We start from the raw sequence: 25,603 nt of genomic DNA on the forward strand, positions 1-25,603 counted from the left end.
CCTCATATCAACTCTGAATTTTAGGAAATGGGGAGGAAGTACTTTATTACACCACTTGGCAAAAACCTGAAAATTACAAGAACCAATGAGTTGAAAGGGAAAAGCATACAGTTTCATAGCACTGAAAAACTGGGATATAAGAATTATAGTAATCTTCCCCATTTTACTATTGAAACTTTCTATGATAGAAAAAATTAGAATTAGAGAGGACCTTAGAAATCATTTAGTCCAACCACCCTATTTTATCAAATAAGAAATCAAGGCCTAGGTCAGGAAAATGATTTTTCCCCAAGGTCATACAGTTAATGGCACAGCACAGATCCTAATAGAGGTCTTCTGACTCCAATATTTTTTTTTCCATAGCATTATGTTCTAAGAATATGTAAGGATACATGGATACAATTAATCTACAGAAGAAATAATTCAAATCTTTTATCCATATTTTTGAAAGACTTTTACTTCTTGTTTACAATAACTCTTGGTAATCTCATCAACTAAAGAAATTTGATTATTTCTATATAGATGTTTCCCAGATCTATAGAACTACCCTTACTGTCTCTTCAGAGCTTAATTTCAAGGCAGCTATGGGATGCAGTACATGTAGTACTAGGTTTGGAGTGAATGAGACTTGAATACAAATATGCCTTCATACACTTACTATGAGGGCAAGTCATTTAAACTGTTTCCCTTTGTTTCCTCATTTATAAAACAGGGATAATAATAGTATCTATCTTACATGATTGTTGTGAGGATCAAATGAGATAATATGTGTAAAAAGCATAGCACAGTACCTGGAACATTGGAGGCATTTAATAAATGTTTATTTCCTTCATTGCAATATAGTATCAACACTTATCTTTTGTCTATTAGGACCTGGATATCCCTGTTTGCATCTTAAAAACTTATCATACGCAAAACAATTCATTATCTTTCCCCTTTAGTCATTTAGTTTTTTCAATTCTTTTACTATTGTTAGGAACACTATTATCTTCCCAGTCACCCAGATTTATAATCTAGTTTTTATTCTGGACTCCTTACTCTTCTTTACTTCTCTCATAATTTTTTTGTTGGCAAGTCTCAATTTCTTCCTTTACAGCACCTCATATCAACTTTTCTTTCATTCAAATGCAAATGCTCATCACTTCCTACTTAAACTATAAAAATAGATTTCTAATTTACCTCAAATCTCTTCCTACTCCAATTTATCTCCTACTAAAATACCAAAGTGATTTTTGTAGTTCTGATAATATCATCTTCTCCTCCCCCTAATGCCACCCAACATAATAAATTCCAATGGCTACATACCCCAGTCAAATATAAAATGCTCTCCTTGGAATTTTTTAAAAACTATTTTATTTTTAATTTATGGAATAAAACAAACATTTTTATAATATAGTTTTTAAAAGTTGATTGAACATGAAACTGTAAATTTAGCATGCATAGCTTTTTATTCCTTTCAAATATATAACAAAATAATAATATAAATTTCTTTCTTTTCCCTCCCCTCACCTCAGAGATAGTTACCATTAAACACAAATAGGCATGCATATGTATGTATATACATAAATATGTAAAATTATTATATATGTACTTCTAATTTATCAGTTCATTCTCTTGATGCAGATAGCATCTTTCTTCCTATGCTCTTTATAATTAATTGGGTGTTTTCATTAGAAAAAAATAGCTTGTTCAGTCAAAATCATTCTTAAAACAGTATTGTTGTTACTGTATACTATGTTCTTTTGGTCCTGCTCATTTTACTCTTCATTATTTTGTGCAAGTTTTCCAATGTTTTTCTAAAATTATTGAGCTCATCATTTCTTATAGCGCAGTAGGATTCTATCAAAACTTTATACCACAACTTGTTCAGTCATTCCCCAGTTGATGAGTATCCTTGCAATTTCTAATTCTTTGCTGCTACAAAGAGAGCTGCTATAAACATTTTTTAAAGAACAGCTATGTTCTTTTCCTTTTTTCTTTTTTCCTAATCATCTTTGGAAATAGATTAGTAATGGTACTGCCAGGTAAAATATAGTTTAACAACTTTTTCGGCATAATTCCAGATCACTTTCCAAAATGGTTGGATTGGTTTACAATTCCATCAACAATGAATTAGTGTCCCAATTTTTCCACATCCCCTCCAGGATTTGTCACTTTCCCCTTCTACCATTTTAGCCTTAGAATTTAAAGTTGAGAAAGTTACTGAGGTAGAGCAGTCCTCCAAGTTAAAAGATAATGGTCTGGAATGAGCTTTCTAGTTAAGAATGCTGTTGATTTATGGTAGAGAAAGAAATATGGAGAATAAGGAGTAGAGGTGGTCAAATATCATTAGGAAGATACCTAGTTAAAATTAAAGAAAGAAGGAAAGGAAAAAAGAAAAAAAAACAGAAAAAAGAATGACAAAGAGTATGTGCTATATTGTAGCTCCATCCCAATAGTGAATTGAACATGAGAAAAACACTTCAAAAAGAGTAATACTTATTACTGAAAACACAGAAAGACTTAACTAAAGTGTTACCAGTTTAATGACATATTTTTCATTCTTCCTTGCTGAAAGAGAACTTTTCATTTTCTCATTTCTCATAACATTGTCCAGTTTTCTCCTTAGTACTTCAAGCAATCAAAAAGCAAGTATTTATTAAATACTTACAATATTTCTGTCATTGTAATAAATGTGAAGGTAACAAAAGAAATAATAAAAAGTCCTGGCATTCTGCATAATGATCTAGCTATATGTATAAAAATTAAATTATAAACACCTTTATTCTACATAGTAAACACTTAATATCAGTGATTGAGTAGCTAACTAAATATCTTTTAAAATTACCTTTGTGTATGACATGATGCTATTTTTACAGAAAACAGAGTTGGAATTTAAGAAATATTTGTTAAAGTAAACTGAATTAAGTTGGACAATTCTAAAACTTCAGCATCAACCTGGAAAATCTGTTGTTATTTAGTTGCTTAGTCATGGGTGACTCTGTGACCACATTTGGAGTGTTCTTGGCAAATCCACTAAAGTGGGTTGCTATTTGCTTCATTTGCTCATTTGCAGATGGGAGGACTAAGAAAGTGTTAGGAAATTTACCCAAGTTTACAAAGCTATTAAGTGTCTGTGGCTAAATTTGAATTCAGGTCTTCCTGACTCTAGGGTAAGCATTGTCTTCGCTGTGTTACCTTGCTCTAAGTAAATTAGAGAACAACAAGGATTTAATTTGACTTGGGTGGGTTAAGGCTATTCTCTTGTCCATCCTTTTGCATGTATTAGATAATCATAGACAGAGTTAGGAGAATCTTAGCATCTTATCCAATGCCCTCATTCTGTATATGGAAAAAAAAACTGAGAAAGAGAAAGTTGCTCAAGGTCAACATAGGGAATAAATAGCAGAGATAAGACTATGAACCAGGGATTCTCAGACTTAAATGTGGCTATCTTTCCATTACACCACACTCCCTCCAAAATTTGTTTTGTCTGAAATTAATTTTGCTTTTGTTAATCATTTTTATCATAACATGTAGTTATGTTTGATTTTCCTTTTCTAGTGTAAGGGATTTGTAATAGATACTTTGACTTGATCATGACTTGATCTGAATATTTTCGTCTCCTCAATACTTTACTTTTCATCTCTTCCTTTTACTGCTTTATGCCTTGGTTTTGGAGTTCTGAATTGGAATATGTTATATCTTGCTAAGACTGCATTTGCACATACTCATAATAAGCTCCAGCTTACCCTTGCATTTTAACATATTTTTGCAGAATTTTGTTTTTATTTAAAAGGTGAATAAAATGATCTGAATATGCTAATTGTATAATTTGACATTCTAGTTGCTGCTGCAAATAAGTACCAAGTTTCTAAATTTTGCTCTATCACATGTCCATTTTGTGGAAAAGGAAAAATAAGTCATTGATTAAAGGTGATTTTTTTTTTTTTTTTTTTTTTTTTTAGATTCAAAGCCCAATACTTCTTAACATTGTACCTCCTACTTATCCAGGGAGAATACAGAGAAGTAATAATATAATGACAACAGAAAGTTTTAAAAGCAATCTTTTTCAGTCTACAAAAGACCATATTAATAAGCACTGGAACAGTATGGTATATGTTGTTATGAAAATGGCTTTTGAATCATAAAAGCCTGTATTTTAATACTAGTTCTACTGCCTTGGCCTAATATACTTATTAGACATATGACCCCAGGAAAATCACTTAACTTTTTTTTTTTAATCTCAGTTTCCTTAAATGTAAAAAGGAGGTAATTATGACAGCTCCTAGGATTGTTTTGGGAATAATAAGTGGTAAAATTCTAAAGCACTTAACATGGTACCTAACACATAGTAGATACTTTCTTTTCTTCTCTTGAAAGTTTTCTCCATTTTGACAATATTAGATCTTCACCAGTTTAGCATGGTGACTACTTTCACCATAATTCAGTGTAACAACTGTCATTGTTGGTCATTTTATGTGACAGAGAAGAATCCCTACATGTATTTACATTGTTCAGTTGATTACAGATTTTGAAAGTTCTTGTAGTGATGGATAATTCAAATTGAATTTGATTTTTTCTAGTTGCTCATTTCTTACTGACAAAATTTTTCTCTTAGTGATTTGGTTTGGGTTATGCTACAAAAAAGGAAGCAATTGTGTTTTCAATTTGACAATAGATGTGATGTGTTAAAAGGGTACTGGAGAAATATGATGTGAGAATGCATTGTTGTAAGTGCTTCTCTACTTTTTCTGTCATGCACAGTGATATAACTAATATTACTTAGTAGTTAAGAAATAAGGAGCCCAAGAGAGCCCATGCTATTGTCTCCCAATACTTTCATCATTTCTTTTTGAGCACAAGTATTTGCTGAAATTGAGAAAAACATTGCTTGTTATTAATAGCTGTTGGGCAAAGAGCATGATTTGACATAAGAAAAAATTTATGTCCCATAAATATTCTGAAAGTTGGTCTATAAAGCATTGAACTAAATTGTAAAGAATTGTTCCAAAATTACATACATACATATAAATATATAATAAATAAACATACATATATTTTATATATACCCATATATGAAAATTGCACAAATACTATACATACACACATATATTTTGTACTTTACATAATATTTCATGATCAATTGAAAACTTTATAAAACTTAGGCAGTGTACTCATTACTATTCAACTGATTACTAACTTATTCACTGAAAAATTCGTTAAGTTGATAAATATAAAACAAATTTAAAGTAATAGTTGATTTTTAGGAATTTTTTTTCTCCTTTATTAAGATAATGAATATTGGAATTGAGCAGAGATTTTCTCTTTCCCTTTTCCTTTCCTTGGCTTCATCCTAGGCCATTGGATGCTAAAGAAAGACTTTTCATCATTTTTTAAAAAATCTTTTCCTAATGTTTAATGTAATAGCATTAATTTAAATAAGTTTTAATGTGAAAAAAGATATAAAAGAAATGTGATCCTCATTTATTGCTCTTTTGACAATTTTTAAAAAAAGTAATATTGTGTAGTAGAAAAAACAAAACAAAACCTTGAACTTGTAATCTGGTAACCAGGATTCAAATCTTGGTTCTGCCTGTGAGTATGGGTAAATTACTTAACTTTCTCAATCTCAGTTTTTTCATTTGCAAATTGGATTTACTGATTGTACTATCTAAGAAGGTTTTTCTTTGTAAATCTTAAAGTGCTATAGCAATGACAGCTGTTATGAATCATAATATTGTAAATCTGGAAATCATTTAGTCTAATACTATATTGATGTAGAAAATGAGATACAAACAGCAAAAATAAGTTCTGCAGAGTCACAGTGATTATCAATTGCAGTCAGCCTTTAAATCCTAGGGTTATTATTATTTTTTGTTGTTGCTATTGTTTTTTATTTTTTTGACACTGTGTCCCAGGCAAGTATACTTTGCTCTTTTTGTTACATTCCAGACATTCTCCATTACTATTTTACATGCATCTAATCATTTGTCCTACTGTTTCTGTGTGAGTTTCTTTCCCAGTTATTTCTGTTTTCCTTGAATACTATTTCTTTATTTCTTCCAATGAAACTTTTCTAGTAGAAATTTTTGTTTCCTTATCCAATAATTTTTTGTTGTTGTTTTAGTTTTCTATTTTTGTGAAATATGGTGTTCCACTCATGTGGCTCTAAGTAAATATTTCTATGTATCTAATCAAGTTTTTGAATTATATGAAAATTTAACTATATTCTCTGTTCCTCAATTTCTATTTTTGACAAACCCTGTAATTATGACTAAAAAATAAAATTAAGTCTCTAATCTTCAAGAGGAATCATACAAGAAAGGAAAGCTATTATTCAACTTGGTCCTTTGTCAATAGAACTAGTTTGAGTTTTATGTTACAAAAAGCTAAAGAATTTGGAAACTTCATGTGAAACTAAATTATAGTAATAGAATTCCTGGTTACCACAGAGCATTGCAGTCAGATACTCAGAAGCATTGATCACTAATTGGAAATGAAATTTCTTTTAGATTGTCCTAATGGATTTGACTGGATGTTATGATCAAGGAAATATTTTAAAATGATTTTATCTTTAAGCAGATAGAGTTCTGAAAGCCTGGTAGAGTGCATTATTTTATTTATAATGCTTAATGAAATTAAGTTTACTAGAGCATTTGTGTTCCTAAGAGACCTTTAAAATGAATAGACATTCCAGTAGCTTTTGAATGGTTGTTAGGGATTTTCTGCTTTTGGATAATGTATTAGCCAATTTTCAGTCATTTTTAATTGTAAATGTGTGAGATACATGTGCACACTCACATACATTTATTTATTTGTTCATAAGAATGTGAATATGTATGAAATCCATAGATTATTGTGGGTTTTCTGATTTGCATGTTTTATATCTACTGATTTTAAATTTTTTCTTTATAGGTGCACATATTCAATTTCTGAATTTTTCTACAGAAGCTAATCATGATTATCTTGAAATTCAAAATGGACCTTTTCATACAAGTCCTATGATTGGCCAGTTTAGTGGAACTGATATGCCATCAGCCCTGCTAAGCACAACACATGAGACACTCATCCATTTTTATAGTGATCATTCTCAAAACAGGCAAGGATTTAAACTTGCTTATCAAGGTAAGAAATAATTAAATTTGAATGATTCCTCACTTCAACTTCCAATTGTTTATGTTTTTAGTTAATGGCAAAAGAATCTGTTTAAAAAGTTCTATTAAGTTGTAGCAATGGAAAAGATCAGTTACTGTACTTACATCATATAAACTTGTAAATATGCATATATATATATATATATATATACATACATGATAATTATCAATATCATCATCAAGTACTGTGGCCTTTCTTACTCCTTAGAGCCACAAATACTTTTCACTGCTTCTGTTACTCATTACCATAATCCTATGTTAGGCCTTTCTGATTTTTTTTCTGAAAACCAAAATAAAGTTTAGATAATGGATTCAGGGAAGCTAGAGAATAGAAGAGGACACTTCATTTAATTCTAGATGTTTGTAAATTATTGATTATACTTTAAGAAAAATGATGATGTGGTATTTATCTGGGTCTTGAAGGTTTTGCAAAGCACTCTGTGAAAATTTTACTATTTGATCCTTTTAATAACCTTATAGGTTATATGCTTCTCATTTTATTAATTTTACAAATCAGAAAAGTGAATCAGGAAATCTAAATATTTTCCTAGGGTAACACACCTATTAAAATCTTACAATGGAAGATGAAACTAGGCCTTCCTGATTCCAAGTCAAATAAACTAAATACTGTGATATTCTTTATCTAAAATCATCTTAAAATGCATTAAATGCAAATTTTAATAATTTTTACTATTTGAACTTTAAAAAAATTGTTTGCATAGCTGTGTACCTATTTTATGGAACTACATCTGAAAACTAGAAGGAAAGTGTTCATTAATATTGGGCAAAAGGGAATGTAAATGTGATTTCCCCCTCACTAAAAACAATTTATTCATTTTTTTCTAAAATATTTTAAAATGGGCTGGCGGTGAAAATCTTAATCTAGTGTGATTTATGTATAACTCAAAAACTTAAGTTTGGTAGCACATTGCCTAGCAGATGATAAGTATTTAATAAATGCTTCTATATTGATAGAATAACCTTGAAAATGGAGTAATGAAGAATGCAGTAGTTAAGCTCCTTTTTGAATTTAAAATTGCTTCTACATTTTCATATTGCAGTATTCAACATACTGATTTTTAAGAAAGGAAAAAATGTAATTCATCAAAAACCTTTATATATATATATATATATATATATATATATATATATATATACTATGTAATGAATTCAAAGTGGTCATAATTAAAAGACAATGTTCATATTTGTCAATATATAATCTTATAAAATATCACATAACACTACATATTCTAAGAAATAAACATTTTACAATTTTCCTTAAATCCTATTCTGAGTTGTTAATCATTTTATCTGTTCTTCTTGATTTTTACATATCAGTTTCTTTGCATCTTTAAGTGTGTGTGTATATATGTGTGTACATACCTGCAACCCCTCACATACTCAATTTAATATTGGAATGGGGTTCAGTACTGGAAGATGAATGTAGTTCATGTTTAATCTAAGCAGTAAGTCGTGATTATTTACCATAGGAGTTCTGATTAGTCATTTTGTGTTTGACTAGTTATTTATCCCTGAGTTTACTAACATCCATTGATGTCTGTTGCATTTTATGTTTTTTACTGGCAAATAAATACCTTTACATTATTTTTAAAATTTTTATATTTGGTACTATTTTAATTTTTTTCATCATAGCAATTTTTAATTTACCAAATTAATATACAAGTTCAACATATTATCATCCAAATCAGTGGACACAGTATTAAATAATTGCATTACCAATATAAACTTCTGGTGCACTATTGCTAAGTTAGCACTGATTAATAACTTTTCAAAGATTCTTCCTAGTGTAATGCCCAGAATTCATTTTCTTGTGAATTTAATATTTTATTGCAAAAACACAATGGCAAATTTCCATGTGTGTGTGAGACATATTTATATATTTAAGATTTTTTTTTTACCTTATATAACATATATCCTTTCTTTTCATGCTGCTTCTATTGTCAGATGAATTTCATTGTTTCATCTATATTGACTATTTTCCATATAAGCTTATTAATGCTTCTACAATTGAATCTGGAAAACAAAACAAAAAAAAAAAGGCTAGCCTAGTCTGTAAAGATATAAAGATAAAAGAGTTTGTTGCTTATTTTGATAACTGGATACTCTTTTTTTTTATTATAGCTTTTTATTTACAAGACATATATGCATGGGTAATTTTTTATCATTGACAAGTGCAAAATGTTTTGTTCCAATTTTTCCTGTCCTTCTCCTCACCCCCCGATCCATATGGCAGGTAGACCAATGCAAGTTAAATATGATAACTAGATACTCTTAACTTAAGTGTAATGAATTCAAATTGCTGTGCTCTGCTTGTAGAATTATATTATTTCCATTCTAAGCAATTACTTTGCATAACATTAATGTTATAATGTACATGTATAAAAAGGTAAAGCACATGATAATTAAAGGTGTTCTACTTTGTTGTACAATGTCATAACTGCTTAAAGTATACATTTTCAGTTTTAATTAGATAGTTTATCAGTGTTTGTCATTTATACAGCTAATGAATTGGCAAAATGACACTATTGCACTGATTTGTAGGTCACATCAAAATTTATAAGTCCTACTTGTGATTTTAAAGTTAAGGGTCTAATTAATATAATGAAAAGATTCATAGATTACAACAAAGAATTTTTGTCATTCAGCTGATACATATGATGTATACCTGCTACTTAAATAGCTGTCATTTATTTGTAAATATATATAAAGGGCAAAAGTGTAACCCGTGAATGTGGCTATCATGATATAAAATTTCAGGAATAAAACTTGTGCAGCTATTCATATTCTAAAGCAAACATTTCTAAAGCAAACAATAGCAACAAGTAGAAAGAAGATATGTTTGCACAGAAGATATTTTCAACCAATTGATTGCTAATGAAAATATATAATTTTACAAAGCAGATCATTTTCATTTAAAGTACATATTGTTTTTTAAATCCTTCATATTACTTGTTAAATGATATCTCTAAAGACAGTATGATATAATATAAGTTTGTGGTAATTTTGGAATTAGGTAGGAAGATCTGGGTTCAAATCATCCTGCCAATACATTTATATATGATGTGACCATGGATTGCTTAACCTTTTCAGTTCTAATTTTCTCATCTGTAAAATGAGAAGTACAATACCTCTAGTAAGAGGCACCATGATATAAGGGATAGAGAGCTATTCTTGTTGTCAGAAAGACCTAGGAGAAAGTCATTCTTCTGATATGCTACTTGTATGACCTTGGATAGATCATTTATTACTCAAAGCTCTCAAGATTCTAAATTATAGAAGTGTTACTGATGTAAGTAGAGAAGGGACTTTTCACACTAGGAACTAACTACACAGTCATAGATTCAGATCAAGTACTTTTTTTTTACCTGCTTCATAAAGGTTTTTGACCAAAATGTGATATATTTTGCAGACTGTAGATACCATCAACAGTAACAACACTTATATAGCATTTTATGGTTTGCAGTTTGTTATTCAGACATGTCAGTCATGTCTGACACTTTATGATCCTATTTTAGGGAGTTTTCTTGGCAGAAACTTTGGAGTGGTTTTCCATGTTCTCCAGCTCATTTTACAGATGAAGAAAGTGAGGCAAACAAAGTTAAGTAACTTGGCTAGGGTTACAGATAGGAAGTGTCTGAAGTCAGAGCTGAACTCATGAAGATAAATTTTCCTGATTCTAAGCCTAGTGTTTCATCCACTATGCAATCTAGCTGATCCTTTGGGTTTGAAAAACATTTTATAAATATTATCACATTTGTTCCTTCAAATGAACCTAGAGGTGGTGCTATTATTTATCCCCATTTTACAGATTAGGAAATGAAGGTGGTTAAAGTCAAATCACACAGATAATATTTTTAAGCCAGATTTGAACTTGTCTTCATGACTCTAGGCCCATAGATTTATTCACACTGCTACCTAACTTCTTTATTAAATATGATATTGAATTTTTTATGTCAACATGCACTTTGTGGGACATTATTGCTCACATGGCTTTCTTATTTATTTGTTTATTTAACAAATAAGACTTAATTACTTCATCAATGTAAGGATGCCCAAGCATAGAAATTCCCTGTACTGAATTATACTGGTAGCTTGTCTATAATTCATAGTAATAGAGTTACCTGGTGCACTTAGAGGTTAAATGTCTTGTACATAATCACATAGCTAGAATGTGGTAAAACAACTTATTTTATATCAGAGTTGGGGCTTAAAGTCAAGTGTTGCCAGCTTCAAAGCTAATCCTTTTTCTGCTTCTACTCTACTACCTCCATATTTGTTATTAATATTTTTTAATTAGAATATTGAACATTCAAGTGGCTTCTCACCCTTTCATAAAACATGAATTTCAATATAGTAAAAAAAAAAATCAAAGTCTTTTGAAAATGGAGAATTTTTTCCTCTTTCATCTTGCACAGTCATTTCTATTATACTGATCAAGTTATATTACAGGTGATATTTAACTTTATTAATCCATCACTATCATTATCAAGATGCAAAATTAGCTTGAGGTTTGATTATGACAGAGCTTATGATTGTGACAAGCAATTGAGTATGAATACTGTCTCTCCATACTCCCTGGGATGATTTTGGTTTCAGTCAAAACGTAAGTCAACCTCATAATTATACTCATTAACTAGTCCTTAAAGATACAAACATAAAAGTTAAGCAAAAGATGTGAGCTTTTTTTTGTTTGTTTGTAATAGGACCAAATCTACTGTGCAAATATGCATAAGGTAGAATTATGTCAAAAAATGGAGGAGAGAAGGAATGGGAATGTTGTCACAAACTGGTTTTCTGTAAATAAGACTATCTTAGTCAGTCAGTTAGCAAGCATTTATTAAGCACCTACTCTGTGCCAGACACAGTGCATAGGAAATACAAAGAAAGACAAAAACTAATTTCTGACTTCAAGAAGCACAAAATATTCAATCAATCAATCAAAATATCTCTCTCTCTTTCTCTCTCTCTCTCTCTATATATATATAGATAGATAGATAGATAGATAGATAGATTGATATGTATGTATGAGATATATAGAATATACAAGCTGTTCCCAAAAATCTTAATGCAATTTTAAGCTTTTAGAGTTTTAATGACACAAATTTGTAATGTCTTTTAATAAACCCTATATATAGTGCATAAGAAGAAAGTAGTTTTAGAGAAATGGTTCTAGCAGTGGAGGAATTTAAGCTGAGTCTTAATGGAAGTTAAAAAAAGGGAACACTGGGGCAAAGTGAATAGGGCATAGGCCCTAGAGTCAGGAAGCCATGGATTCAAATCCAGTCTCAGACATTTAACACTTACTAGCTATGTGACCCTGGGCAAGTCACTTGACTTCAATTGTCTTTGTTAATTTTTTTTTTTTTACAACTATTTAATTTTTATCCTTGGGTTCTCGTTAGTCCTACATTATCAGCACAGTGTTTGGTAATTGATTCTAAAAATAAATAACAGTATAAAATATAAATAGGAATTAGTTTTCTTAAGCATGTTTAATAATAGCAAAGAAATAGTTTGACTGCAAAAAAATGCATAATTGTTTTTAGTAAAATATCAAACCCATGACTTGGTACTTGCTTATGTTTTGATTATTCCAAAGCATTTGATAAATTTCAGAATATTGAGGATAGTACAAGATGTAGGATGCCAACATCCTACTCTTCCTTAATGTAACTAACACATTTGATACAGGCAAATTTATTTTTTATTTAAAAATTTTATTATTTTTTCTTTTTTTAATTCTCTATTTTATTTTATTTTTAAGAGTACTTTAATTTTTCCAAATATATGTAAATATTGAGGTTGGAAAAGGGGATCAGCTTTTTAAGCACTGATATGCTAATTCTATAGTTTATAAGTAGAAAGGAATTTTTGACCAGATTATCAGTCAGACTATTGTCTCAGGAGTTTGATCTGTGGGAGTTTCCTAAGGGCAGAAGCTATCTGACTAAGGACTGATCAGAATCGAATATATTGGGTGTGGGAGTTTACTGAGGCAGAAAATCTAGAATCACTGACTTATTGCCAGAACAGAAGCCCCTGTAAAATCAGGGGACCCCAAAATCATATTACATCATAAAGATAGCTTTTTTCTGGTAAATTTATTTATTTTCAATACACATTACTTTATGATTCATGTTGGGAGAGAAAAATCAGAGCAAATGGGAAAAATCATGGGAGAGATTAAAAAAAAAAAAACAGAATAAAGAAATGACTATAGAATGTATTGGTTTACATTCATTCTCCATAGTTCTTTTTCTGGATGCAGATGGCATTTTCTATCCAAAGTCTTATTGGGACTGCTTTGAATCTTGGAACCACTGAGAAGAACCAAATCTTTCATATTCTTGCTGTTATTGTGTATGATGTATTCCTGGTTGTCTTTATTTCATTTATCATCAGTTCATTTAAATCTCTCCAGATCTTTCTAAAATCAGTTTATCATTTTTTTATAGAATAATAATAATATTACATTTTCTTTATGTGCCACAAATTGCTTAGCCATTCCCCAGTTGATGGGCAGTCCTGTAATTTCTAGTTCTTTGCCACCATAAAGAGATCTGCTATAAATATTTTAGAATATATAGATTTTTTCCTAATCATCTTTGAAAATAGACTTAGTAACTTTTAAATTACTTTCCAAGATAAGGAATTGTAATGTCTTTAAACAAATCAAGGTAGCATGAGCTTTTAAATAGACTTGTTAAGTTTTATACATTTATAGTGAGATATAACTTATATAAGTTTCCACAAAATCTCTATTAATTAGCACTTTTGTACTTTAGACATATCAGTGATAGCTGATATTTATAAAAACATTACAACATACATTTGGAATTTACAAAGAAAAATTAAATCAATTGGTAACATTAATAAGTACATAGTGGGAATTTAACAATTGTTTATGTTTTGATTCTGATATTCTGTAATTTATGAATAATAAATACATTATTAACCAGCATCTGAGATATGACAGAATACTCCACAAATCTATTATGGAAGGTCTGTAGATAAGAATTTCATGTGATTAGATGCATGAATGAATTGTAATCTATGTTGACATGATGATGTGATTAGGGGAATCTGTTAAATTAGGGGATTTATTAAACTTGAAGCAATTAAGTGGTACATTGCATGGGGCCTGGAGTCAGGAACACTGTAATTTTAATTCCAGCTTTATTAGATACTTACCAGCCATTGTAATCCTAGTCTTGCAGTATTGCTCTCAAATGATCTCTGTTTACCTTACATTCCTTATCTGTAAATTGTGAATGATGAAAGTGTTGTTTCTTACTACTATTATTATGTATTACCTTAGAGGGTTATTGCAAGGTTTAAGTGAGATAATATTTGTAATTTTTTTTCCTCTTTTTTTTTTTTTTTTTTTTTTAATTTAATAGCCTTTTATTTACAGGTTATATGTATGGGTAACTTTACAGCATTAACAATTGCCAAACCTCTTGTTCCAATTTTTCACCTTTTACCCCCCACCCCCTCCCCCAGATGGCAGGATGACCAGTAGATGTTAAATATATTAAAATATAAATTAGATACACAATAAGTATACATGACCAAACCATTATTTTGCTGTACAAAAAGAATCAGAGTCTGATATATTGTACAATTAGCTTGTGAAGGAAATCAAAAATGCAGGTGGGCATACATATAGGGATTAGGAATTCAATGTAATGGTTTTTAGTCATCATCCAGAGTTCTTTCTCTGGGCATAGCTGGTTCAGTTCATTACTGCTCCATTGGAAATGATTTGGTTGATCTCATTGCTGAGGATGGCCAGGTCCATCAGAACTGGTCATCATATAGTATTGTTGTTGAAGTATATAATGATCTCCTGGTCCTGCTCATTTCACTCAGCATCAGTTCGTGTAAGTCTCTCCAGGCCTTTCTGAAATCATCCTGTTGGTCATTTCTTACAGAACAATAATATTCCATAATAGATAATATTTGTAATTAACATAGAGCTTACCACAGAGCCAGATACATAGTGGGTGCTGTGCAAATGCTTATTTCTTTCCCCTCTTTTTCCCTCCTTAAATTATTTAGATTTTAAGTAGACTAAGATAAATATAGCCAATGAAACCCATCTTCCAAGCTTTCCAAAATAATAGAAATGTTTAAGAATTTAGGTTTTGTAGACCTAAGTCTTCAAAATTCTGGGGTCACCACATAAGGAAATAAAGGAGTAGAAGAATACTTGATTTAGGAGCATAAATGATAACTATATAGTATTTTATAACATTAAATTGTCTGTTTTGTGAAAGACCAAGGCACCCTGAACTGGATTACAATGCACAAAGCCAAATGTAAATAAATAGATAAAACTCCTCCATCTAATGCAAGAAACCTGCTCTCACCATACATGGTCTCAAAAATCCATTTTAGCAAAGTTGTATCTTTAAAAAATATTTTTTTTTCCTTTTGTGATTCCTGATTATGTGAATTGTATTAACATTGATGAGCAATTTTAAAGAACTGAAATAAATAATATATTAAACTGCATTTTTTTAGATCCTTAATGATGAGATTAGTGGCAGTCAGAGAGTTGTGGAAATCCCCTTTTGGTCGATGCAGGTTCTTCATGAAAGAATTCACAAATCCCTAAATATTAATGGCAAAAATGAAAGTTTATTGTTCGATAGGAAGCCAGTTTTACTAAGAGACTGACTTCTTTAGTGGCAAAGTCCTATTAGGAAAATGGAAGCTGGCATTGAGAAGAGAATGCCTTCTCAGTGGGCAGGGTCTTACTTTGGACATTCTGCAAGAATGAGTTCAGAAATTGCCCTTTAAAAAGGAATCTTGAAGCTCAGGTTTCAGGTTGAAAAGAAAGCCAAAGTCCCCAGGCCTAAATGATAATCAATATCTGGCCCAGATTTCCAATTGCAATTTCCTGAAAGGGTCTGGCATCCCAAAATATCAATGGGGTGCTTTTTGACCAAGATTTTAATTGAATAACAACACTTAACTTATCTGGGGAGATATGCTTTCCCAGGACAGCTTGAGACTCCAAGATCAAAAGGGAGCACAGTTTCTGAGTGATTACAGAGTTCACTCGTGTCAATTTCTCTATTACTGGGGTTATAGTAGAGATTCATATAAATTTACCACTCATTATATATGCATGTAGTCTTTATTTTTTCTTTTGCATTGTCCATATTTTAGGCAGTCTAAAATAGGATGATACCAAAGAATATGAAGAAATAAGTTTATTCCATATGAAGAGGGGTGTGGGTAAGAGCTTGTACAATATCACAAGATGGAGTGGGTCATTAGTAGGGAATGAGATGCTTTTGGGTAATTTGGACTATGTTTAGAAAGTCAGTTTGGGAATTTTTATAAAACAAATTTATGTTAATAAAACTGACCTATTTGAATATGTTTGGGCATATTTTGTCAGATGCATTTTTTTAAATACTTAATACAAAACTAGGAATGAGAACATCTTAAAGAATGAACCCTTTTCCATATCTTGAGTTTCAAGCACTTCTTTTTATTCTGGACCAGACCTGTGAGTCAGTTGTATGAACAACTCTCAGGAAAAAATTTCCTCTACTAAGGCAGACCCAACACTTCTAGTAACTTCTAATTGTAGCATGTTAGCTGTGAAATGATTTGCCTTATGTCACAGGGTCGTTGTAGGTCACTGTTGGTATTAACACTCAGAAATTCTTGATAGACTGACTAGTCTTCCTCCTCTTTTTTATGATCAGGGGTGAATTTCCTAAAATAACATCCTACTTATATTGGCGTTATTTTCCTTTTGCTTTTTCTAAAATTTCTATAGACTTTTTGTAATCAGAAATACTCTTTCTGTCCTGAGAGCAAACAAAGCTACAGAATTTCCCCAAGTCCTCAGAGAAAACATGTGGTAAAATAACAAAAAAATAGTGTAATTAGAGGAAAAGTCCTCACTTTTGCTACTGATATTTTTGTGACTTTGGGCAAGACATATATAAAATGAAGAAAGGTGTTAGACCAGAGGATCTCCCTAACTCCTTTTACCTATCAATGCCAATAATTCTATGTGCACTGTCACTTTCTTGACTGTTCAGTTGATATAGTTTTTCTCTCTTCATTCTCAGAGGTCCTTTTTGTGTTTTAGTAATATTTTGCTTTTGGAGATTTAAACACAATTGTGCATAATTATACAATTTTATTATAACAAATGGTAATGAAAGTATAATTAAAGAGTCTAGAAAACCTGGGTTTGTATTATACCACTGACAATAATAATAGTGCAGCCTTAGGCAAACCAATTAATCTTTTTAAGCTTCAGTTTTATCACCTTTAAATGGAGATAAGCATACTTACAGTAACTACTCTTATCATTATGAGGTTTAAATGGTAAAACACCCAACATTTGAAGTGCTTGACTACCAAAAAAACTAGGCTATAGCTTTTTTATTATGCATAGATAACATTTTAAATAATCATAATTATAAGGCAAAATCTTTCAATTAGAAAATGTTACTAACTACATGGAATTAGGACAATAGATATTTTTATCCATTTGATTTTTCCTCTGTGAATGGTTAGATCTTACCCCATCTCCCCATGATTCACTTGGGGAAGACATGAAAAGTGACATTAGAAAAGGAAGGGGTTCTGGTTAGTTTCTACATTATTAAGAGAATGCCAACTGATGCCATTACAGATCCATTAGAATAGTTGAGAATATTGACACACATGAAATAAAGACACTTTTCTTCTGTTTCCTGTATATATAGGAGAGGTTTGGAAAACATATGCAAATATTGCCACAAGTTAAATTAACTTAAATAATTACTTCAAAATGGTTTATAATAATCAAGAGTAAACAATTATTAGCATTGCCATTTATATCTCTAATAGATACAGACTTTGTACAATATAGTTTGATTAAATTGTGAACATGTTACTGAGATGAAGGCTTTGGACTTTGCTGAGCTCCCAGAATTGCCTTGAACATATCCAGATACATCTTTTGTTTGTGGACTCTTGTGTTCCTGGTTAGGTAGTCTTGCTGACTCTCCCAAATGGAGTGTATTTTTAGCTTTTCATTTTGGATGTTTAGACATATGCCTGAAATGTATGATTAAAAGGAATATACTAATCTCATTTGGCTGCACACTGAGAGTATAGTGGGAACAGTCACAAAAAAAGAAAAAAAAGAAAAAAAAAGGGGAAAAAAATCCCGAAAAGCCCTCGTATTTTACTGCAACTTTGCCTTGCATTGTTACCTGTAGTAGTTCAAAAACCAGTTTCTATTCATTTTTAGACAAATGACAGCCCTCACTTATTTCATTGTGGTCTTTCTTTCAAACACAAAGAACTACTTAACTCTGTCCATATCAGTGAAAATGACCTGCATTATTTGTTCATAAGCATGAATGTTTGTGCTTTTATATGTTTATTTCACAGTACAGTTTTGAAAAAAAAATTGTAATGTAATTGTACAATATTGTTACAATAAATTGTAAACTTGTAATGAAAACTTTACAAGAATGTATATAGATTTGCAGAATTACTTGACCTTTTCCCATATTACTCAGCTCACATTATAATCATCTTTATCTGTTCAGACGTGTCTGATTTCTTCATGATCACTTTTGGCGTTTTGTTGGCTAAGATACTGGAATAGTTTGCCATTTGTTCTTCCAGTTCATTTTATAGTTGACGAAACTGAGGCAAATGGGGTTAAGCAATTTGACCTGCTTCATATAGCTAAGTATCTAAGATCAGATTTGAACTCAGGAAAATTAATCTTTCTGACTTTAGGCCCAGCACTCAATCTCTTTATTTCTCCTAGCTTCTCTTCATTTTAACTACCCAGATATCTAATTACAGCCTTATGTATAAACTCCCATGCTCACAGAAACAAACTCAGATAGATACACAGAACATTTTATACTTGTTTACAGTTATTCTTACTATTAACATAAATGCATCAGTCCAACTGAAACATATTAAAGAACTTAAAAAGACCAATGTTTTCCACTGCATGCAGGGCCATCTCCAGTCATCCTGATCTATATTTTGTCCCTGGACCCAAATGACTTGTAGAAAAAAGTGAGGTTGGTGACTTTGCACAGCCTTCCCTCATTTAAATCTAATTCACTTGCATATCACAGCTTCACCTCTCTGATGTCATGGTCGTCTTCAAGAACGAAGAGCAAACAACAATAATGAAAACAACATAAAAGGAAACTTGTGTATCTTTAGTCAGAATTTGAGAGTTCCAGTTTGTCTCTGTGTCTCTCTGGGAGAACCTCTTCCAAATGTGTGTACTCACAAATAAATCATAAGTTGACCTTTTAAGTAAGATCAATGGGAAAAAAAGGATAAATATAGATCCTCCTTTTCTATTCTTAGACTAAATTGTAACCCTCATCAATCAATAACTACTTATTGACTAAGTCTTAATGAAGAAAAATATCAAATTCAGTATTCTGATATAACACATAAAGATATTAAAATTCAGATTGTCTTATAGAACCACAATTCCTCTCTTGGAATCACAAGTAATGTGAACATACTTCCAAAAAGTCAGGGAATATTGTCACTATTTTTGCCACTTCTTTGCATAAAATTATGGATATTAGAATTACATGTTAAAATAATTTTAGAGTACATCTAGTTCTATGTACATGTCAAAATTTAATCCACCTATAACATGCTGAAAAAATTGTAACCAGCCTCTCTTTGAAGACCTCAAATCATAAAGAAACCACTATCATTCTTTATCATTTCCCACATTCCCTTAAGGTAACTCATTCTATTACTAGACAGCTTTAATGGTTAGAAAGTTTTCTTCACATGATACCAAAACCTGTCTCCCTATAATTTCTTCCCATTGGCTATTTTGCCTTTTTAGGTCAAATAATATATGTCTCATCTTCTTTCTAAAAGACAGTCTTTCTAAAAGATTGCATTTTCTCTACTTTCCAGACTGCCACCAAATATCCCTTTTCATCAGGATAAACATTTCCATTCCTTAAATCAACCCTAATATGATATGGTTTACAATTATCTCACCATCTTGGTGCATAAATTGGATGCATTGCAAATTGTTAATACTTTTTCTAAAATGTTATAAGATCTCAAAATACAATATCCTAAGTGACTATCGCATACCACTTTTAGCATGTAGCATACCGTGTTTATATTAATGTAATCTAAGATGACATTAGACTATTTTAGCTATGAAATCACACAGCTGATTGTTATTGAGATTTCTGTATACATATAAAAGCCCATTTTTTCTCATGAATTATCTCTCTCAAACCTATACTTCTGAGATAATTTTTAGTCCAAGTTTTAAAGACTTTACATTTAACCTAATGAAACTGTCATAATAATGTATTCATCCCATCATTCTCACTTATTGAGATCATGTTTGGATTGTAATTGTGCCATCTAGTAGGTTAGCCATCCAATTATAGTATTTATCCCTTCATCTAATTTACTGATAAAGAATATGGAACAGAACAGGATCAAGTATGGTTCTGTGAGACATTCTACTACTAATATCTTTCTGTGTTGACACCAAGCACCACAATTAATGTCTGATGATTTAACTAATGTAAAATCCCCCAAACAATTTTAACCTCCCACTGATATTTCTCCATATTGTCCCCCATAAAAATGTTTTGAAATTTTGTTATTCCATGTCTGCAGAACTCCCCTGATCTACCTATTACTTTCATAATTCAGTTTAAAAAATGATAATTAGACAGTGCTGGGCTTTACTGAATTTCACTCATCTACCAGTTTATTTGCAGTTATTCTTACTATTAACATAAATATGTCAGTCAAACTGAGACCTAGTAAAGAACTTACCTCAAAAATTGCAATCATGAACCTCTTACTCGTAATGCAAAAGGAAATAAAAACTTTTTTTGTGAAGTTGGTGGGTTTTGGAGAAGCCTACATTTCTATATATACTCATTTCAAAACTGATGTGATCACTAACACATTAACAGAAAGAGATTAACTAAAAGTGTAAATATTAACCATCTTCAAATTATAATTCACCAAAACTGGAAGCCTGATGAAGAGCTATAGATGATCAGATGGTGGATGAAATGATATGACTCTATGAATGTACTGGAAACACTTGAGCTATAATTTTAGGATCTCCTTTCATTTTGGGATTCTGTGTAAGAAATTTTGCCCAAAAAGTAGCAAGATTAGCAATATCTCCACAATCTAAAAATAAGATTCTTATATTTGGGGAAAAAATAACTAGCTGACAAATATGTAGCACAATGAGGTTTGTAAGGCACTTTCCAAATATTATCTCATTTGCATCTCACAAAAACCCTAAAATGTGGCATTATTACCTTCATTTTAGAGAAAGGAAATTGAGACAGAAGTGAAATGACTTGCTCAAGTTACACAACTTAAAAAGTGTCTTAGTCAGATTTGAATTCAGATACTGACTCTAGGTCAAGGATTCTATGTATTGTGCCAGCTGAGCTACATGAAGTGAGGTATATTCTTGCATGACTTAAAAAGTAATGAAAATGATTTTCTTTACTTTTTAAATGAACTTATTCTACTTCCTTAGTTTCCTCAACTGTGAATGAGTTGGGAAAGGAAATGGCAAATCATCTATTCTCTCCACCAAGAAAACCTAAATAGGGTCATATAGAGTTGGACACAGATGAAATGACTGAACAACAATAGAATACAGGGTACAAAAGAATAAATGGATCATTCACTGAATCATTGATTCATGATTGAAGAATTTACCATCAATGTGGTAGCTGATTTTGATTCCATGTTTGTCCTTATTGAAGGTATTTGACAACATGGCTGAAAACATAATCCTAAAAAAACATGAGAACAAGTACATATCCTTTTTTCACTCCATTGTTGATTGGGAAAGCTCGAGAGAATTGCCCATTGTCCAGAACCAGGACAAGCATGTCATCATAAATTTGATGAACTTTTCCAGGCAATCGAATTTTAACATAATTTTCCATAAGCCCTCATAACTGAGAGTATCAAAAGTCTGGGTTAGATTTAACATAAGATGTGCAGAATTAGAGAAGCTACCCCAAATGTTCACATGGACTATTTCTGTCCAACCTGTGTCAGAGCATGCTGAGCTTGTATTGGTTTGATCAGCCACAGCTGGACACACTGTAAGTTGACTCTAACATAATGATGTCATTTTGGTCCTTTTTGAGAATGAAGGACAACAACCAACCAACCAAACAAACAATTCGTATTCAGATAAGGACTCCTTTCTGTCCTGAAGGACCTCAGAAAGAAGTGTGGGGGAATGATTCTCTGTAAGAAGGCAAAAAGACACCTATCAGAGGAGACTTGGCTAAATCAAGAAAGGGGAGGCCAGTTTAGGTGAATAAATGTTGTTTATCCTGAAGAGTAAAAAAAGGCTCAAGAAAACATAAGAACTGTCTTTAAGTATTTGAAGGATTTTCATCTGGCAAATACTTTATCCACATAATGAGAAGACAGGGCTCAATGGAATAGACCCTGATGTTGGGAAAGATTGAAGGCAAAAAGAGAAGGTGACAGCAAATGATGAGATGGATAGACAGTGTCATAGAAGCACTGGGCATGGATTTGGGGGTTAGTGGAGGATAGAAAGTCATGACTTGCTATAATCCTTGGGCTCATGAAGAGTTTGAAATGACAAATGAACAACATTATCCAGTAAAGTGGTTGAGTACATATAGAGTAAAAAGTGACCAAGTTTTGAATCCCCCTTTTGAATTTTTACTAGCTGTATTACCAAAGGTAAGGCATTTAATCTTTAAGAGCCTCTACTTCCTTATTTAAAAATATGATAACATCTAATACAAAAGTTTGTTAAATTAAAGTGTTTTACAAACATGAAAATATTGTAGGAATGTTAACTATTATTAATAATAGCTAGAATTTATAGCATTTTTGGGTTTGCAAAGCTTTTTAAAAATATGTCATTTATCCTTACAAGAGCCCTGTGAGGTGGGTGCTATTATTATCTTCATTTTATAGATGAGGAAATGGAGGCAAACAGATATAAAATGATTTGCCAAGAGTCACATAACTAGTAAATGTCTGAAGCCAAATTTGAACTCAAGTCTTCTTGATTCCAGGCCTAGTTCTCTCCATTAAGCCACCTAGTTATCTATTATTATTATAAGGAAGTAGAATTAGATTTATTCTTTTTGTCCTCACAGGATAATTGGTAGAATTGGTAGAAAATTAGATTTTTGACAAGGCAGTTAAATGACATAATTGATAGAATGCCAGGCTTGCAGTGAGGAAAACTCATTTTCCTGAGTTCATATTTGACCTCAAACACTTATTAGCTGTGTGAATCTGATCAATTCACTTAACCCTCTTTACCTTAGATTCTCAACTGTAAAGTGGGCTGGAGATTGAAATGGCAAACTATTCCCCTACCTTGCCAAGACAAACCCAAATGGGGTCACAAAGAGTCAGACATGACAAGCAACTATATAAAAAGAAGTGGTAAAACTGCTGAATAAATAGAATTACCCAAAAATGGACTGTCATGTGAATTTGGAGGACCCTCCTCTAGAGGCATTTAAGTTCAAATTAAATGTAATTACTTTTTAGAGACCTTACAGAGATTTCTGTTCAGATGCGAAGTAAATTAGAATGCCTTTACCTTTCCTATAGAAAGATGTGATTTTGCAATTCTATGAATCTATGAAGTATACTCAAAAATGAAAGATGTTAACATTAACAACCAAAAAAAGTTATTATATGTTCTCTTTATTGGAATTTATATTGCATTTTCATGACATTCATTTTGTATATCCTTCTTTCTAAATATATTTCAAATCTTTTCTTGCTTATGTTCTTTGTTGCCTCCAGAGTAAACATTTCTTGTAAGCAAGAGCTGTCATAACAGTTCTTAATGCACTTGGTGACTTGAAAATGTCACTTTTTAAGATATTTCAATAAATTGTTTTTAGAAAGGAAAATGGGGCCATATGTTTCCTTTATTTAACAAAAAACAAAGTTCTTTAGAGTAAATTTTTTTAGAAATACTAATAAAATATTTAAAGTGTTAAATTAAACCATCATATAGAATCTGTGAATTACCTGCAATAATTGGGGTGTTCTATTTATTTTGTAGTCATAACTGATCAGTCAGGCAATTAATTTTGGCTAAGTACAGTAATATCTTCAATTACTTGATGCCTTCTAACTTAATGTAATAAACATGAGCTTTTTTTTTGTATGTTTGTTTGTTTGTTTCTTTTGTTTTCTTCAGCTTATGAGTTACAAAATTGCCCCGATCCGCCACCATTTCAAAATGGGTATATGGTCAACTCGGATTACAGTGTAGGACAATCCATATCATTTGAATGCTACCCTGGATATGTTCTAATAGGTCATCCTGTCCTTACTTGTCAGCATGGGATCAACAGAAATTGGAATTATCCCTTCCCACGATGTGATGGTATGTTAGTAAATTTGTCATAGTAGTTCTTTTTCTTTCTTTTGATGCTGTTGTGTACTCTTTTCATGTTTTAAAAAATGTTTTCCCACATACTCACCATTATATATATTAATATTCATGCATTAATTATTATTTACTGTAAAAATAATTATTTGTGCAAATTTATTCTGCAAAATAACTAGAATTTATTGTACTGTTCTGCTAGGCTTTGTAGGGAAATATGAAAGTAAAGGAGATATAGTTCCTCCTTCCAAGTAGCTTAAAATAAGGCAAGATTATACAAATCTGTACTAGATGCTAGGGTATTAGTACCTTCTTTTAATAGAGATTTATTATGAGGCTCAGAGAAAAGAGATTAAGATCTAGTTTGGAAAATAGAAACTAAGGAAGCTTAAAGTCAACTAGTGTAAGAGGAGAAAGTTTGAGTCTTTGGAAATATTTTAAGAGACAAAATTGTAAAGAAGGGTTAATGGGTAAGTGGAAAAGGTAAGTATTTCAGTTAGAGAAATTAGCAAGAATAATGATGCAAAGGCAAGAAAGTAAGGGTTTTCTGCAATTATAGTCCAATTTAGTTGAAATACAAATTTCATCTAGAAGAATAGAGAGACAAGTGTGGAATAGAATCTAAACAATAAAGTCCTTGAATACCTGTATTCCATGTGTTTGAGGAGAAACTGATCACTTAAAACTTTAAGATAGTTATAGTAAATTATGAAATTTAATTAGAAATTTAATCTTGACTTGGAAACTACAAATATGGGATATTTCATATGCTTTCAGACTTAGAAGATCTATTGGCTAATTTAAAAACATTTTCCCCTCTCATTTTTATTAATTGATACAAGGCATTTCCTCCTGGGTAGGGAAGTGAGAAGAGATATATTTGAAAATAAATGTCATGTAAAGAAAATAAATATATATGTACATATATATCAATTAAAAATAAATTTAATAAAGAAGATAAAATGACTACAATTTAAAGTTTGAAAAAATATTCCTTTCA

At 31.1% G+C, this 25,603-nt stretch overlaps 1 protein-coding gene across 2 annotated transcripts in view; it reads left to right on the forward strand.

Annotated features, from left to right (window-relative positions):
• Nucleotides 1-25,603, forward strand: part of CSMD1 (CUB and Sushi multiple domains 1) — a 2,563,917-nt gene that overhangs the window by 2,273,885 nt on the left and 264,429 nt on the right. For both annotated transcript variants that reach the window (XM_031949178.1, XM_031949179.1), the window contains exons 41-42: nucleotides 6,898-7,107; nucleotides 24,412-24,600. In XM_031949178.1, the coding sequence (XP_031805038.1) occupies nucleotides 6,898-7,107; nucleotides 24,412-24,600 (399 nt within the window). The remainder of the gene's footprint in view (nucleotides 1-6,897; nucleotides 7,108-24,411; nucleotides 24,601-25,603) is intronic.

Source organism: Sarcophilus harrisii, chromosome 2 (genome assembly GCF_902635505.1).
Source record: "Sarcophilus harrisii chromosome 2, mSarHar1.11, whole genome shotgun sequence".
Classification (NCBI taxonomy): Eukaryota; Metazoa; Chordata; class Mammalia; order Dasyuromorphia; family Dasyuridae; genus Sarcophilus; species Sarcophilus harrisii.